The sequence below is a fragment of the Diabrotica undecimpunctata genome, chromosome 3 (assembly GCF_040954645.1).
Source record: "Diabrotica undecimpunctata isolate CICGRU chromosome 3, icDiaUnde3, whole genome shotgun sequence".
Taxonomy (NCBI): domain Eukaryota; kingdom Metazoa; phylum Arthropoda; class Insecta; order Coleoptera; family Chrysomelidae; genus Diabrotica; species Diabrotica undecimpunctata.
This window is the reverse complement of record NC_092805.1, coordinates 35,614,386-35,633,046: the sequence shown is the minus strand read 5'-3', so window position 1 is coordinate 35,633,046 and position 18,661 is coordinate 35,614,386. Positions and strand designations below refer to the sequence as shown.

Below are 18,661 nucleotides of genomic sequence, written 5' to 3'. Positions count from 1 at the left end.
TCAGAAGTGTTCAGATTGATTTTTTCCGACACAGTACCATCAGCAGATGTTTGTGCATCAATGATAGATGTCGAAGGATTTTGAAGATCTTCATTATCGTGGTTATCAGTGCTCTCGTCACTGGAGCTTCTCGAAGGCGGTTGAAAATTTTCATCGTCACTGTTATCGCTGCCAAAAGTAGTTGCTTCAAATTCCGCATTCTTTTCATTATTTCCTAGAACATCTTGAACGTCAGATTCAGTTTCAGATAATTGTTCTAGTTCCGCTAAATAATCCAAAGCTTGTTGCTGAGTAAGACCACGATCACGACTTGACCACGTTTTTTAAAATCAATCTAATAACAGACTGTCACCGACGGCTTTTAGACTAATACTGCACAAAAATGCTAAACCGACAATAACTTGAAAACAAATCCTAGAAATAATGTTCTTGGAAAATTATATTGCCAACTGATCGAAATTCCCACGTAAAAGTGAAATTTTTAACCACATAAATCGATTCGGATCAAAATTATCATTTGTCGTCCTTCTACAGATATTATTTCGTAAAACAAGAATTTTTAAATAAATTTAAAATAAAACACTACCAATGTATAGAACAGTTTAGTTTAGAAAAAGTCAAAAGATTACAAAGATTTCCTTCAACTTTGAAAAAGCAAATTGGTCAAAATGACCACCTCCGTCTTTCTAGTTTTAATACCCGACAAGAATTATGGCAACAAATATAGAATGCCGTAAATTTTATTAGAAATCAACCGAACATATTACTGAAGGTAATTAGGTAAGGAGAAATCTTTCTGATAGAATTCAAAAACATATTGAAGTGAAAATCTAAAGCTAAGATTATTTCTATTACAAGAATTAATATTAAACTCAACAGGCTTCCCGAGCCCCCAGACACTACTACACTAATCACTAATCAATGCACTACTGTACAGTACAGCAGTCAGCAGTAGTGTATTATTGTAGAGTAGAATGTATAACAGCGAAAGTTGAAATATTGACTGAGCATAGATTGGCGGTGCGGAGACATGCTTCGAAAGCGTCGCCTTTCTGGTCGATAGGTGAAACGAACCGATCGACCTAAGCTTCATTTTTCTAGTTGATATAGTGGAGAATCGATCAGAGTCGATCTTGTCAATATTTTGGGAGAAGTAATTTTACTTAGTCGGCCCAACCGGAAAATAGCACTACCATGGAGTAAATTATACGAACGGCATTGCCCTCAGCGAGTCCGCGTTATCCCTACGGCAAGCGTTGCTAGCGCGGCCGGTCGCATTAGTAACGCTCATTTCACGCGTTGCATATAGCGCGCATCAAGTTATACGTAGCGCTGACAATGCGGACAAAGTGATCTCAACGCGACGCAACTACAGTCATGTATAATGCATACTTGCTATGCATTCATCAACGCAGTCATCAACGCGATGGTATTAACGCCTGTATAACAGGTCCTTTAGTTGGAACTACGGTGCTTAAAAAGTAGTGAATACGTTTGATTAAGATTTTGAACCAATATTTACTTAAGACCTGTTTGTTAACGGGGTGTTGTAGTTGCAAGAAATTGTGCTGAATATGTAAGGTAGAAAGTTTATTGGAAATTAGGTAGAAATTAAGTATCTAATTATTAAGTCGTGGTTTAACTCAGAAGACTTCTAAAAAAACTGTGCTGAACCAGTGCAGCCACGCTACCCAATTTTAGATAATATTTCTACAGCCGTGACTTGTTTAATAGGGAAAATAGTAATTACTATTTTAATGGGAATAAGCCACAATTGAAGGTTAAAATAAGTTTATTTACGTTTTCTGACGGATATTCTCAAGTTAAAGTTGATTACATGTAATCTAATGAACTATCTTACAATAAAGTCGTCCCAGGAACGCAACTCAGCATTCTTGGCAATATCATTTTAAATTCGTCTATTTTAAAATGTATAATACATGTCTGAATTGTCAATATAAATGAATCGGATGAAATTAAATTATTAGAAGAATTTTCACCAAGTAACAAAAAACAAATTTTGTATAATTTCTGAATGTTTGTATTTTGAGAACGATTTCCGAAGTGGAGATTGAAACGTCAATAAACTTATTTTAACCTTCAATTTTGGCTTATTCCCATTAAAATAATAATTACTGTAAAATGCCACAAGAAAATATCTTCAGAACATTAAGAGAAAATAGGTAGGAATCACCTCCTATTACACTGCTACTAGGTACAACTATAACGTTTCTTATAATTTTGTGCCTTTCGTACATTTTACATAGTGAAAGACTCAAGAGGGTTAAATATTAAGAATTTTTTTTTTTTTTTTAATAGTATTGTATGAAATATTGCCCCAAGTTGATATTCTTTGTGGCCAACTACCACACTTGAGAAATCAAGATAGTATTTAAAAGAAAAAGGGCTTGAATCTAATAAAAGAAAAATTGACAACAGCATGGGGTGTCATTATCAAGTGAACATACAAATTCCTTCTAACAAACAAGGACATTAGAATCCTACGGAAGATACCAGCCAACTCTGGTCTGGATCCATAAATGTCCTTTGGTTATTGGAATGCCACCAATAATTTATATATCTTTTATTGTAGATTGAAGCCGAAGGTAAACCAGTTACAAACCAACGAAGTTCTGGACGCTGTTGGTTGTTCGCCGCCCTAAATGTCATCCGCTTGCCTTTTGTCAAACACCACAACATAGAAGATTTTGAATTTTCTCAAGCCTATCTCTTCTTTTGGGACAAAATAGAAAGATGTAACAATTTTCTTCTCAATATTGTAGAAACAGCTAGAAGAAATGAGGCAGTTGATGGAAGATTGGTGTCATTTTTATTACATGTGAGTAATCTTTTTCGTTATATAAGTCATTATTTAACTTTTTGTAATAAAGATAAGAAATTGGAAGAAAATACCATATTTTTCATCATATACTAAATTTTAGGACCCAAGGACCCAACTTCTGATGGTGGTCAGTGGGATATGTTGGTAAATCTTATCAACAAACATGGTCTTATGCCAAAAAAGAATTTTCCCGAATCTTTCAGCTGCGAACAAAGTGTTAAAATGAACCAAATCCTGAAGAGTAAGCTTAGAGAGTATGCTAGAGCTATTAGAGAATTGATTGCAAAAGTAAGTACAAATAAGGTGAAATTTGAAATATCTATTTTAGAGCAAGAAGAAATTATAGAGAATCTGGCAAAAAATAATTTCAGTGAAACTTGGTAATACCCAAGGTTTTCTTTTGTGATTTGTACCAAAGATTAACTTTTTTAGGGTGGAAGTGACGCAGATATACATACCCTAATCCAATCGCAAATGGTCAATGTTTACAGGGTTGTAGGAATCTGCCTGGGAATCCCCAGCGAAACATTCACCTGGACGTATTATGACAAGAACAAGGCTTTCCAGAGCGTAGGTCCAATCACCCCAAAAGAATTTTACGAGAAGCATGTTAAACCATATTTCAACGTCGATGATAAGGTAAATTGAACAATATATCAGTAGATGGTTGTTTGGTGGTTATAAAATATTGATCTTTCAAAATTTTTCTATTGGACTTAATTCAATAATATTATTTTTTCTTGATTTAACAAGATTTCAAATTATTTTAATTACTATTTAAATGGGAATAAGCCACAATTAAGGTTAAAATACGTTTATTGACGTTTCAATTTCCACTTCTGAAATCGTTTAATTGTGGCTTATTCCCATTTAAATAGTAATTAATTTAAAATGCCACAAGAAAATAGCTTCAGAATAATTTCAAATTATTTTGTTAAAAATATCTCACGTTTATTCTCAATTTCCGTATTTGAAACGTTTTTTCAGGTCTGCCTTGTAACTGATCCGAGGCCAACAAACGAATACGGAAAAGTTTATACAGTAGATTGCTTAGGTAACATGGCTGGAGGTAGAAAGTGTATCTATAACAACCAACCAGTAGAGCTGCTGTTGGATCTTACCGCTAAAAGTATCAAAGAAGGGGAAGCTGTTTGGTTTGGATGCGAGGTATCCAAGAGATATGTTGCAAAGCAGGGCATTCAGGATTTGAAAGCGTAAGTTATTTCTTAAAAAATTATTAGAGTATGCATATGTGCAATGTTAGACTTAACCCGAAACATAGTACTTTTATTGCTAATGCGAAACATATGGTCTATTGAACCAGTATAGGTAAAAATTGAAATATACCAAAAACAAATGTAGCATTTGAAGAGAAAAGCAAAATATTAAAGGGTTTATTAGGTATAAACGAGTAAAAAAACTTATTCATACATAATACTTACATAAAACAAAATGTGTAATATAGAAAACAACATTCTTAGGCGTAATTAATTAAACAAACATATATATATATATATATATATATATATATATATATATATATATATATATATATATATATATATATTCTAGATAAAACAAAAAATATACTACAGCTACCTACTAATTTTGAAGACAAACCTTTCTAGTACAATCCAAACAAATAGCATTTGAGCAACGCACACATTTATAATTTGTCTTCCTCATTTTTGATGATGGACAAATGCTACATAATTTTCTTTTGGGAAGCTTATCATCTGTAACATTGTCGCCGATATTCTCGACAGGCACTTCGAGATTTATTCCCAAAAAAATCTCTATCTGCTTTCTAAGGTCTCGGGGAAGATTTGTTTCAAGTCTTTGCCTTAGATGAGGCTGAATTAGTTCAAAGGCTAAATCTTTTACAAATTTAAAACGTAGAAGTAATTTATTATCTTTGTAACAAATATAAAGAATGGAACTGTTGACTGAACTTATATTTATAAATGTATAAAATACGACTAAGAGCCAACGCCTTGTTCGGCGGTTTGCACTATAATTGGCACACTTCATGTCTAAAACATCAACTCCCGCTTTTGTACTGTTATAGTATCGAATTATTTCTGGTTTTCCTAATTCATTGTCTTTACTGTGATGCATAGAGGATAATAAAAGAACAGCTCTATTTTTTTTTCGGTACATATGATATCAAGGTTATGTCATTGGAGAAACCATAGAGTGTTGTACCAATTTCCCTACTTTTATTAGCCTGGAATTCCAAAGAAACTTCTCGCTTATTTTTTTTACTGTACCCACATACGTGAGGTAACGTTTTTGCAACTCTGTGACTATAGTTGAGCCGCTGAAAAGATGGAATGATCATGTGAATGGCACGCACTCTTAAATATTCCTCTTCCTATGTTATCACTTTTCCCACGTTTACACCGCTCAACAAAAACGAACTAACAATGTTGCTATAATATATTTATACCGTTTTTTAGAGGTTATTGATTTACATTAATTTTAAACATTTTCACAAAATTCACCAGCCGGCGAAAGTGAAACACAAATCATGATACATAGAACATTTAAGTTATAGTATCATAACACAAATAATGACGGTGTAAACAGTTTCCCATAAGGTCTAGTTTCGAGCGCCTGTCGATGCTTGCATTGAGTGATCATGCGACCTTGGATTCCATGTTTTCAGCGGCCAGGGTATAACTCTATTGAAGAAAAATAGTTATCAGCAGTAATATTTCGATTAGAGCTCTCTATTAGTTTGAATAGTCGAATGACACATTGAGCAGGCTTGGAAAGCTTCAGTTCTTCTTCTGAAAGTCCAACACTATCCGAATCTTTCCCTGAGTATATATATCCATTATAGAAATTCGAGCTCTTAGCATCTGTCATGCACATTACTTTTATGCCGTATTTCGCCGGTTTACTGGGCATGTAAATTCGAAAACCACAGCGACCTCTAAATGGAAGTAGCATCTCATCCACAGTTATACAATCTGACAACGTGTATAGCCTCTGGCAATTAGTCACAAAATTATTAAAAATATTTGAAATAGCCGGTTTTATCAGTTTTCTTCCGCTCTTCGCGATCCATGCTATTGTCAAATCTAAGACACGACAAAAGTATTTCAAATCTTTTCAAAGACACTGTCATTCTGAATATTGGCCGACCCAAAACATCTTTACAAAACAGTAGAAGCATATCTTCATGAGATTTTATAATTGAAGATGGCATAAAAAGCCCAAGCAAAGCCTTCAACTCAACTATATTTGTGCTTCTGTAGTTTGATGTATTGGTCGAATCAGATAACTTTTCTCTCATTATTATAATCTTTTTGTTTGTCCATGTTACAATTTGTTCCAACATTTCATCAGTAATCTTCTTCTTCAGGTTCCTTTTCCTGTCGGAGGTTGGAAATCATCATCGCTATTTTAATTTTATTGGCCGCGCTTCTGAACAATTCTAATGAGCTGCAACCGAACCACTCTCTCAAATTTCTTAGCCAGATAAATAATCAACAACTTCTAAATATCTTATTTAGAAGGGCTATTTCCCAGAGTCCTGCTTACCGCTGTTACGCCTCGTTATTCTCTGACAATGTTATGTGTTCGTGTCCTTGTATTTCTCGGCGGCTCCGTCCCCTGCCACTGAAAACCATTTTTTCCTTTGAATATGTTCACATCCCCTTCTACTTGTAAAAAGTCGGTTCTGGATTGTAAATCATTCGAAGGTTCATCTAATTCCAAAAGTTCGTGATCTGAATTCGATTCTTCGCTGCTAGAGGGTTCACTTTGCCGAATTACATAGTCGGGATCTTCATCCGAATCATCTATAACATCTCTCATGTCCTCGTCACTCCCTTGCTCTGATAAATATAAATCTTGATCGTTGGCAAGTAGTAATATTTGTATATTCTTTTCAAAATCTGGGTCTTATTACGGCTAGTTCCGCTAGGTCCTGCTCTATCCATTATTACTACAAAATTAAAAATTTTTAGAGTAATTATGTTTATTATACAAAAAATATGAAATACCTTATTGTTTATCAGTACACAATCCGTAACAAGTGGCCTCCTAGACCTATCATAAAAACACTGCAATTCGAAACACCTGGCTTATTAGACCTAAACGTTTTGAAAACTACTGTTACTACGACATAAACGCTAAAGCGATCGCTACGATACTGCAGAACTATGCTTGTTCTACACTATTAAGAAGGTATTTAAAAGGACAGTGCATGCGGTCTACACTGTTGCCGCCATTAGCAGACTATCCTTTCGCTGTGGTCCGTTAGACCAATGTTTCGGGTTAAGGGTTAAAACATGATAATCATGATTTTTTGTTTCAGACATGATTTCCCGTTAGTTTTTGGAGTTGACATTCAAGTCGATCTGTCAAAAGCAGATCGTCTGTTATATAGTGAAAGTGCAATGACCCACGCCATGGTTTTTACTGCTGTTAATACAAATGTAAGTAATATAATTTTCCTTGTTATGTCCACAGATGTCACTAAATATGATACACATGCTTATTTTTTCATATAAATTCTTATTCCGCAGGAAGCCGGGGAAGTGACTAAGCTCAGAGTCGAGAACTCTTGGGGTGAGGACAGGGGAGAGAAGGGATACTTGATCATGACTTCGGACTGGTTCAAAGAATTTACTTTTGAAGTAGTAGTCGACAAAAAATTCGTGCCTGAACAGGTATTGGACGTGTTCAAACAAGAACCTATAGTTTTACCTGCTTGGGACCCCATGGGCACTTTAGCTCACTGATAGCTGTAATATTTTACAAATTTTGATCTATTGGTAAGTATTATAGATAGATGTTTTGGATATTATAAACACGGTTCAATATTTTAAGAGTGTCCTCAGTGTATCTAAATAGTTCAATACAGTAGTCTCTCTCTATAACAATTCTCTATATAACGATAATTCCTCTATAGTGATGAAAATAATAAACGTTGGTTGGTTCGTCATAAAAACAATGTATTAATTCTTTCTCTATACCGATATCGTTCTCTCTTTATAGCGATAACTTTTTAGTGTTCAATAGTTGATGACAAATGTGTTTAAAGTTCAGATTACCTGAGTCACGAGTGGCAAGGTCATTGTCCAGGGGTTGTTTTGTTTTGCGCTTAAGGAAGGCGGCCACCCATTCTACTCTTTCTTATTAGAGAATTAAGTGACTCACGTTTATTGTTCGGGCGGCGTATCTAACTGTTATCACACAGATGTTGTCATCTATTGACGACTTTTCATTTCCAGTTTGAGTTGTGTCTTAGTGTGTCAACAGTCAACATGTTTTCGCATCATCATCATCATATAACGGGGGTCCTACGGCGATTGCCGCTTCCCGCATTTCAGCCTCCATCTTTTCCTATCTCTCCAATCTAAGCCTCTAGATTGCATTGTTTTTGTAATTTCTCTTCTCCAAGAATTTGGTGGTCTTCCCCTTTTCCTTCTTTCTGGCGGAACATACATTAAGGCTTTCTTTGGCCACCGCTCCTCCTCCATTCTCATCACGTGACCATACCATTGTAATTGCCTTCCTTGTATTATATCTGAAAGAGTATCTCTAATTCCTGTACGGTTTCGTATTTCCTCATTCCTGATTCTTTCCATTCTCGATACTCGACATGACCTAAGATAATCCATTTCCACAACATCTACTTTATCTCGTTCATTCTTTGTCATCGTCCAACATTCAGCACCATATGTGGTAATTGGTTCTACAATTGCTCTGTATACGCGAAGTTTGGTATGCATCTTTATTTTATTAGACCACAGTAATGAATTCAGTATTCGGATGCATTTTTCCCTTGGGTTATTCGGTTTTGTACATCTATCTTAACTCTGCCATCTGCTGATATGATGCTTCCTAGATATTTATACTGGTTGCAGCCTTTTATAACTGCGTTTTCAAGCCTCAGATCTGTTGTACTTCCTCCAATTTTTAACGTGTAACATGTTTTCGAAAAAGCGTAAAGTGCTCTCAGTGGAGAAAAAGTTATCGATAACTCAAGCAATAGAGAAAGGTGAAAAGCAATCGGATGTCGTTCGCTGGGTGGGGCTGTCTCAGTCAAGTGTGGCTACGATATGGAAGGACAGAAAAAAGTGGCTTAAAGCGGAGATGGAGGGCGGTAGCAGGAAGAAGTTGCGGAAACCTTAGCACGAAGATTTAGATCGCGCTATGCTATGCCAGTGGTTCCAGCAGCAGCGTATGAACCATATTTCACTTTCTGAGCCAGGACAAAAGCTGAGTTTTTCACAACTGAACTTGGAATTGAGAATTTCAAGGCATCTGAGGGTTGGCTGAGCTGGAAGCTACGGCACAAGATTAACTACGGGCAAATCAGCGGAGAGGCTTGCGATGTTAACAAAAACGTAACGGATGATTGGCTAGAAAAGTTGTGGCCTGGACTGAAGTCACGATATGCGTCAAACGACATTTTCAATGCGGATGAGATTGGATTGTTTTTTAAAATGACACCAAACAGAACTTTAAAATTTAAATTGGAAAAGTGCGTTAGTGGAAAGCTCTCTAAGGAACGCATTAGAGTTTTAGTGGCCGCTAACATGACAGGTTCGGTGAAGCGAAAATTGTTAGTGATAGGGAAGTCGAAAAACCCGCGTTGCTTTAAAAACATAAAAAATCTATCGGTGACCTATAAAGCAAACAAGAGTGCGTGGATGACCTCGGAAATTTTTGAAGAAGCAATAAGAAAGTGGGATATCGAGCTTAAAGGAAAAAAAATTCTTTTGCTTGTAGACAATTGTCCTGCTCATCCTGTATTGCACGACCTTCAAAACATCGAACTCTGTTTTCTGCCAGCAAACACAACGAGTGTCCTTCAGCCCATGGACCAAAGTGCCATCAAGAGTTAGAAAAGCCATTATAGTATAAAGACTTTTGATGGAATTGGTTGAGAATAATGGCGATCTTAAACTAAACATTCTTGATGTCATCCTAATGATTAGTAAATCCTGGGACGAGGTGACAAGCAATACAATAAAACATTCCTCCAAACACGCAGGATGGCTGGAAGATCAAGGATTGACTGATGATAAAGATGACCTGCCATTAGATGTTTCGGCCAGACAGTTTGACTATCACCTACGGACCGGAAGAGCTAACAGATTTTGAAGAAGTTGATGAAAATGTAGCTACAACATCTGGACTTTCTGACGAGAACATACTGCAAGCAGTTCGTGTAGAAGAAGAAGAAAACAGTGACTCGGAAGTGAAAGCAGAGCCAGAACCAGCTCCGATCCCTCATCAGGCATTGGATGCAGCAAAATTACTGCATCGATTCTTCATCCACCAGGAAGACGATATGAGTGCTGTATAAGATTCGATGCGTCTTCAGGACAAGGTCAGGTCAGTTCTGTGGAAAGGGAAAAGAAGACAGACCAAGGTGACAGATTTTTTTGGTAATATAGGCTAGATATATTTTACAGTAGCATATTATTTTTTTTATTGTGTAGGTACACATGTTTTAATTGTACTGTCATTTTTTGTACTATATTGCTTATATTATTCGTTTAAGTATATGTGAAATACAATGTTAATTCATTTATATTCGTTTTGATAATTTTTTAAATTAAAATAGGTTATTTAGTACAGTATTATTAATATTACAGTACCGAATTTTGTCTCTCTCTGTATAACGATCTCTCCTTATAACGATAAAAATTCCTGATCCCTTGCATATCGTTATAGAGAGAGAGGACTGTATGTGATTATAAAAGTTTGCGCCAATTTTTTGCTTTACAAGGATGAATGATATGTTATAAATGAGTAAAGGAAGGTGGTCATTTTTTTTTACTTTCGAAACTAATGTCAATTAATTTACTCTTTTTGTGGAAAAATACACACAACGAGCCCTACAATAAGCAGATAAAAAAACCAGTGTGTTGGTTCTGTTCTGATCTGGTGCCTTGAGGAACACGAACTCACAAATTTCCCAAATTTTATAAATTTCTTAAAGCTTAAGGTCCAGTTCATCGTGGAAATAGATAAGAGCAAACAGATTGTAAAGTCAGATTTACGAATTGTTATGAATTAGTAATAGAATTTAAAAAATGAAAAAAATTATTATGAATTCACTCTCCTCTAAAGTCTCCCATAATAATTTAAAACAAGTTTATAACTGCAATTGAGATTAATTTGTGTGTTTAAGCGACAATCAGGGTTCAATTTCATTTCTTTAGATATCTCAAGGTCTATTAAAAGGTTCATAAGTTTAGGGGGTTCATAAGTTTAGGTCCTTTAAAGGTTCAGTCTAAAATTTGTTATGTAAAATTTTACTGGTTTTTTTTACGAAGAAAAGGAATGATTATTAAATTCGATGTGATGTAAAAAGTTTGATTTATCTGTGTTATTAAGATGTTCTTTGATTATCTGAGAAAGGGTTCTCATTGTTCTTCCCATATAAGTCATGTTACAATCCCCACAAGAAAGTTTGTATATACCACTTTTGTTTAATTTAACAATTTTCTCTTTAGTTTTGCTTAATGTTGCTTGATGTTGTATTTGGTTTTGAAAGGGATGTTCAAGTTTTCAAAAAAGCATTTGCGGGCATACGTTTATTTAGCAAACTGTCATTATTTATCTTGCAGAGTCAATCTCTGAAGTTAGTTGCACATATTTACTAAAACTCTGTCTCAAGTCTTAGCGCAACGATAACTTTTGATCAGCATGACCAAAGCTACGTATGTGCAAAGTTTCATCCAATTTAACTGAAACCAATTTTATATAAGAAATGTGCCGGGGTCCTTTGTAACATCACAGTGAACCGAGCTACTCGGAAGTAGCTTAGGACACTGATACATTCTGTATCTCCAAGCACCGTTTACACCAAATGCTGTTTATCTATATGGCCGTTATAATAATATAACCTGTCTGTGTACACTAGTAGAGACCTCTAGTGAAGCAATAAGAAGTCGGAGACTTCTCTTCGGTGGTGAATTAGATGAACTGTTAATCCAACTTACTGAAAGCTATCGGCCAATGTTAGGAATAACATTTTATTCCGACAATACATCTACTGTTTACCCTTGCAAAACACCATGAAAGTAGACGATTGCATTTCTTTTCAATTCGACCACCATTATCCAAAAAGAAATGCAATCATCTACTTTCACTTCAACATCTTTTGTGTACATAAAGAGTGCAAAAGATGCTCTTGTTCTTTATACAGTGCTAGTCAAAAGTCCTTTTCCCCCCTCGTATCTTTTGAACGGTTATTGTTATAATAGTGAAATTTGGAGGGAGGTAATAGACAGACGTAGGCTTCTCAACTAGTCATAACAGGTGACGTAATAGTGACAGATGACGTTACAGCGCCACTGTGACAGATAATTTTAAATGGGACCTTATGGCAAGTGATACCTCGTTTGAAAGGTATTGAAAATACTTATTCAATCATAATAATTTTGTTTGAGTTTAAGCTCATTTTAATGAATAAATTAAATAAATACTAAAATTGTAGATTCTGTTCAAAATGTCCCGTCTACTTCCGGATAGTAATACATCATATTTCTAAACTATTGCCGTACTCGTTCAAATGTGTCTGAGGAAATTGCCCTACATTCTTCAACAATTCGTTGTTTCAAAATGTCAATATTGTCGGGTGCTGTAGCGTAAATTTTAGATTTCAAGTATCCCCACAGAAAAAAATCTAATGGTGTGAGGTCCGGTGACCGAGCTGGCCATTCTATCGTACCTCGTCGTCCAATCCATTTACCACGATATTACTTATCTAGGTAACGTCTTACTGCACCATAATGGTGTGCAGGAGCACCATCTTGTTGAAACGTTATTTCCAAGTTTCCGAATTCATCTGGGTTATCCTCCAGAATTTCAAGTATTAACGGTTAAATTGTATTTTGTAACATCTCCAGATACACTTCACCGGTTAAGTTACTATTGAGAAAAACAGGCCCAACTATGTGGTTTCCCAAAATACCTGCCCCATCATTTATTTTTTTTTGGAACGAAAGACGTGAGGATGTGTGTCACTCCAATACCTCACATTGTGTGTATTAACATTTCCATTGAGAGAAAAAGTACTTTCGTCACTAAAATAAATTGTTTTTATGTAATCGGACTGTTGGTTAATTTTATTGGACATATTTTCACAGAATTCTAGTCTTCTAGAACACTCGGTGTACTGTCTTTTGACTGATTCCATAGATAGATGCAACTTGGGCTGTAGAAGAAGTAAGGTTCATTACTATTTCTGAAATTATGTCAATTTTTTTGTGATGTCACTAATTGTTGGTCGACCAGATCGTTTGACGTCTTGAACACTACTTGTTTGTTTAAATTTCCGAAGAAGCTTCCTTAAATAAGCTTTCGATGTAGGTCGATCGGGGTACCTCGCATTAAAAAGACGTTCCGCTGCATGGAAATTATTTCCACATTCACCAATTATTAACACAGCTGCTACTTTGTCGGCTACAGTAGGTACCATTCTGGCTTTGTAAAAATTAAAACGTCTCGGTAAACAATAAATAAACTAAGTATTAACTAAGAACAACTAACTAAAAACAATTTGACTAAACTTGAATTGACTAAACTAAGCAGAAACAAAAACTAAATATTCAGGTATAAACGCGTTTGCAAACTAAAAGTAACTAGAGAATTGACTAAACTAAGCAGAGACAGGAACTAAATATTGAGCTATAAACGCTTTTCAAAAAAAAAACAACTAGAGAATTGACAAACGTCAACTTTTTTGACAAATAACCAAAGGCGGACGTTAGAATTTTTAATAATTAAATGCCAAATTAGAATTTTAGTATTTATTTAATTTATTCATCAAAATCCGCTTAAATCCAAACAAAGTTAGTATGATTGAATAGGTATATTAAAATAATTGTAGTTTCGCATTTAATTAATAAGTATTATAACGTTCGCCTCTGGTTAATTGTCAAAAAAGTTGACGTTGACGTAAAAACAATTAGAGAATTGAAAAACTTTTTGACAAGTAACCAGAGGCGGAGGTTTTAATATTTATTAATTAAATGCGAAACTACAATTTTAGTATTTATTTAATTTATTCGTCAAAATGAGCTTAAACTCATATAAAATTAGTATGATTGAATAAGTATTTTGAATACCTTTCAAACGAGGTACCACTTGCCATAAGGCCCTATTTAAAATTATGTCACAGTGGCGCTGTAACGTCAATCACTGCAATTGGATTAGCTAGATTAAAATACCTTGTTAATGAGGATTGCTATTAAACTACGATCAGAGCTTGTTATATTGTATCCCTGACTGTTCCATTACATTTTTCGTGGACTTAGATGATGATGATGATGAGACCATGATGCCTGTCGTCGAATTTAATTATCAGCCCATCCATGACCAAATTCCACAAGAGCGGAAATAAGACTCCCCTTCGGGCAGTTTCTGGCTACCTATGCTGACACTGTATGCCACAGAGACGAATGGTCCTTCTGTTATCGAATCTCAGTTATAAGCTATCCTTTATAGTATCATACATAACCTTTTGTGTATAAGGCCCTTCTTTAGAAGTATTTACCTTTGATCTGAGATTTACCTATAGCAGAGATACCCCTGAACTAAATCAAGATACTATTGGCTGATGAGATGGCAATTGTATCAGTTGGAAATAATCATAAAGAAACAGTGCATAACCTGCACAACTCCTTAGATTAGATCAACAATTTGGCTAAAGCATGATAAAATAAACCTGAACGAAACCAACTACATCCTTATTGATTTCACTAATAAAAGGATCAAATATCAGTCCAGGTTACAGATGAGAATTCTGCAACATATCTAGGTATCAACTCGTATAGCGGTACTCAAATGAAAAACACATGTTACAAAGAAAGACAAGAGCTTGGAAGGTATAAAAAAAATGTATTGGTTACTTGGACGCGCCTCCAAATTATCCACTCATAACATGGTGCTACTCTACAATCAGATTCTCAAGTCTGTTTGGAGTTATGGGATACAACTATGGTGTTGTGCCAGCAAAAGTATCGTACAGATATTCCAACGTTTCCAGCACAAGGTAATCCGCTGATGCATCTTTGTTCATTAGAAACTGCAACATTCACAAATACCTGGGGTTTGATGTCGTTGGATTATATCTAAACGCGCTCGGAACTCACAATATAGTCTTCATCGTCATGTGAATGTCGGGGGGCCTTCAGTTAGTTGACAACGCCAACCAGATCAGACCCAGTTAACCCAGTTTAGGTTAGAAATAAGTTATGTACTTAATTGTTTTATTAGTGAACAGATTGTAACGTTACTCTGAAAGCAGCATAAAAAGATGAAAGAACAGTCAATTACAATTTCACGGTCTATTAACCTATAACTTCAATAACAACGCACCTTCACCATGCCAGTGCCCTTCAAAGTGTGCATAAGTTTCTATGTGACCTAAAACAACTGACCTCCTCCCTCGAAATTTAGTGAATTTTAATGTGTATCGAGGTTTTTCAAAAAAAAAATTAATATCGTAAATTGTTTATGTCTCTAATATCGAATTGTTTGTTTCAGATTATTTGGATGCCCTCATTTATATTATATTTTTTACTTTAGATAATAACCTGAGGTCGGTGTTGTCTCAGTTACCATTTTTTCTTTATTATGTATTTTTGAAGTTGTAAATAATTAACAAGACTGTTTAATATCATTTTTACGTAGTGTACTTAACCTGTTTGCAGATTAATAGCTTTTTTACCTGGTTTGATAATAATTTGTGTGGAATCTTGCCGATAAACGTTGTGGTAAAATGTATAAGAAAGGAGCTTCAAATATAATGTCTATTGCAAAATGTTTTAAAGGGTTGAGGATAGGGAGACAAAAATGTAGGTAGATTTGATAGGAAAAGAGTTAATTTTACATTTTAGTAAATAAAATATTAAACGGTATATATGAAGGCGACATGAAAAGTTTTTATTTATTTAAAAATTTGTGTTTAAATTGTGATTGTGGAAGGAGTTGAAATTTTTTTGGCTGCTTTATCAGCTTGTCATTTTATCCAAAACGTTAATAAAAAATTTAGTCAAATTTAGGAATATGTCAGTCAGATTGAGTTAAATCTACTCCAAATCATTCATTGCAAAAGTGCCTTGTGTGTAACAATAAAACGACACCTCAGTCGTGTAACTATGGACAGACACTTGAGATACCAATTTTATTGTTAGGGCTTCGACTAGCTCTTTCTCAGGTGTAGGTACGTGTGATCTTAATGCAATTGTACAGTGAGAAATTTGGCAGAGACAAATAAAAGAATATACGAAATAGAGATATTTATTAAATATAAAGAAAAAATATAAGAAATTTGTTGAGCAAATCTTGCTTAATGTTATTGTCTGCTTTTGAATCTCAAAAACACTAGTCATAACCTTTCCAGTGGATTCGGTTGCATAGTGGTGAGTGCCATACATTTTCAGATCGACACAGATAAATTTATTTGATGTTTTTTTAAACATTAACTAACAACATTAGTGAAAACAATTTCCCATTTTTGTGATAAATGCCGTGGTCATATTGTACGAAACTTTCTCGTACTGAGTTCTTCATGTAAAATGATCTTGCGTCATAATATTGATGAAGATGTGAAACTATTTTCCTCGATTTTTTAATTTAGCATTATTAATTTTCTTTGAGATGGAAGCAGTGTTACGATTATGGTGAGGTAATAAGAGTGGAAAGTTGTCCTGTTGATCAGTGCTCCTAAATTCTACTTACTAATATACATCAGAAATTGTTTAAATCCATGAAATTTTTGTCTCCTTTTCCCGATTTAGACTGACGTACCTGAAAATTTTAATTGTGCCATAGACTTGATAATAATTTTGCTATTTTCGTTGAATTTATTTATGTTTACAATAGTAGTACAAACAGTAAAGTCTGATAGTTCTAGCTGTAATTTTAGTCTCTAATAGTAATGCCTGTAGCATTTTGAATCACAGTTTTGGCAAAGAATACACTCACTTTTAATGGTATGTCCCAACATTCATGCAGGTAGTAATTTTCTATTAATTAGAAATTTGAGCATTTTATAGTTTTTTCGATTATTTTAACAATGCTATTAAGATAAAAATGGGTATCGTTGCCAAACATTTATTTTCTTCGAAAAATTCGGCTCCACTTATGCTAAAATTCATTTAACGAACTCTCTATGGTGAATTAGGGATAATGATCATATGAAGACAAGGAAATTTTCTTTAACATCACAAGACACATCCATTTTCAGTATGATCGGTCCACCGTCGCGTATTCTGGGATGATGGCTACAAATACCCGTCCTCAAGATGTTGATGGCCAGATTAGCTGTCAAATATTGTTTTTCTTACTCAACCGTCACTTGTCACTAAATTTTTTGAAGCGAAGCTTATATACTGGCGTTGTATTACTTTTGCTAAATTGTAAAATGTTGAGGCGAGCGTCACGGAAGTAGAGCCACGAAACACGTAATAACGGTTCGTGGTTCTCAGTCATAGTAAACAGTTGGAAAAGTCCATTGAAGCGACGTCCATTTAAATGTATTGTACTAATCTGACAATTAGTGTTAACACTGTTAAGGGAACACAAGACATACTTCTTCTTAATTCGTCATTCTAAACAGCTGCGAATTTTATTATATTAATATTAATATTATTACATGTAAAAAGCCACGACAATTTGGTATAAATAAATGAAGCTATAAACATGTCTTAACGTCTTAAAGAGCTTCTGAAAATGTTTAATTCTTGACAATAGTGACCAATTGATGTCCATAGAGACATAGAAGAGCACTGACGAACTTATTAGATGTATTTATACACAGTTAAGAAAGTTAAATGAAATTTTGACAATTGTTTATGAAAATAGCAAATCTTACGTACAAAATCTTCATTATTTTTGATATAGCTCGACAATAAAGTTGGTATTGTGTAATACTCCATTTTTAATAATATGAACTGTAATTTTTTCGTTTACAACTTGCCACTTAAGCGGTACGAAGTTTAAACCTTGCTTGAATTTTGGGACAACCTTTATTTTCATATAATTGGTAGTATATTACAACTTCGTAAAAACATGATATTATAAACTATTCAAATATATTTATTTTTATTAATAACAAACGCACAAATACTGTATATTTACTATGAAGCAGATACAAAAGTGTTATAAGTTGCTTATACTATTGTTTATCTACTTTTTACTTTTCTTGTATATTTTACTGCTGATAAATATCTATATTGTTCGTAACTGTTGTTGAAAGTTAAATAAACATGAGGAGGTGCACTTTTTACTGTGTATTATTTATTTTTCCTTGTTCCCTTCTCTATGAACAACTGAGAGAAGAACTACGATTAGCCAAACTGACATTCAACAAGACAAACAAGACCTTATTCTTAATGCGCCATACCCAAATTTGAGCGTAAGCAACTCCCTGTAGAGCCTAGACTAGGAACACCTATTAATAGTTTTTTCTTTCACTAGGAGAAATGAATATAGTAACTACCAAAACTTTCAAGAAAAAGAAAAGGCATAAGAATAAGAGCCGAAGAAAAAGAAAACCTGTTAATCCCAAATTCAGTGGGGTTCTTCCGTGCACCAACAGAAACCACTAAACCAAGTTTCAAGTCTCTAGGACTTTTCCTTTAAGGAAAAAGCATAATATTCTTAGAAGAAGAAGACCTATTACCCCAAAATCAAAGGGTATGTTCTTACGCCAAAAGAAACCTGTAACTCAATTTTAAGACTACCTTATACGAGTAAAGACTTACTTAAAAAACAAGTATAATCTGAGAAGACCTACTGACCACAAATTCAATAAATTGCAAAACAAAAGGTACC

General features: G+C 34.5%; 1 protein-coding gene across 1 annotated transcript in view; it reads left to right on the top strand.

Annotated features, from left to right (window-relative positions):
- The window catches only part of LOC140436675 (bleomycin hydrolase), a 34,939-nt gene extending 16,826 nt beyond the window's left edge, over positions 1–18,113 (top strand). The window contains exons 3-9 of the mRNA XM_072525708.1: positions 2,594–2,839; positions 2,951–3,130; positions 3,275–3,481; positions 3,830–4,056; positions 7,170–7,290; positions 7,381–7,629; positions 15,368–18,113. Of these exons, the coding sequence (XP_072381809.1) occupies positions 2,594–2,839; positions 2,951–3,130; positions 3,275–3,481; positions 3,830–4,056; positions 7,170–7,290; positions 7,381–7,596 (1,197 nt within the window). The 3' untranslated portion in view covers positions 7,597–7,629; positions 15,368–18,113. The remainder of the gene's footprint in view (positions 1–2,593; positions 2,840–2,950; positions 3,131–3,274; positions 3,482–3,829; positions 4,057–7,169; positions 7,291–7,380; positions 7,630–15,367) is intronic.
- Positions 18,114–18,661: the final 548 nt, after the last annotated feature.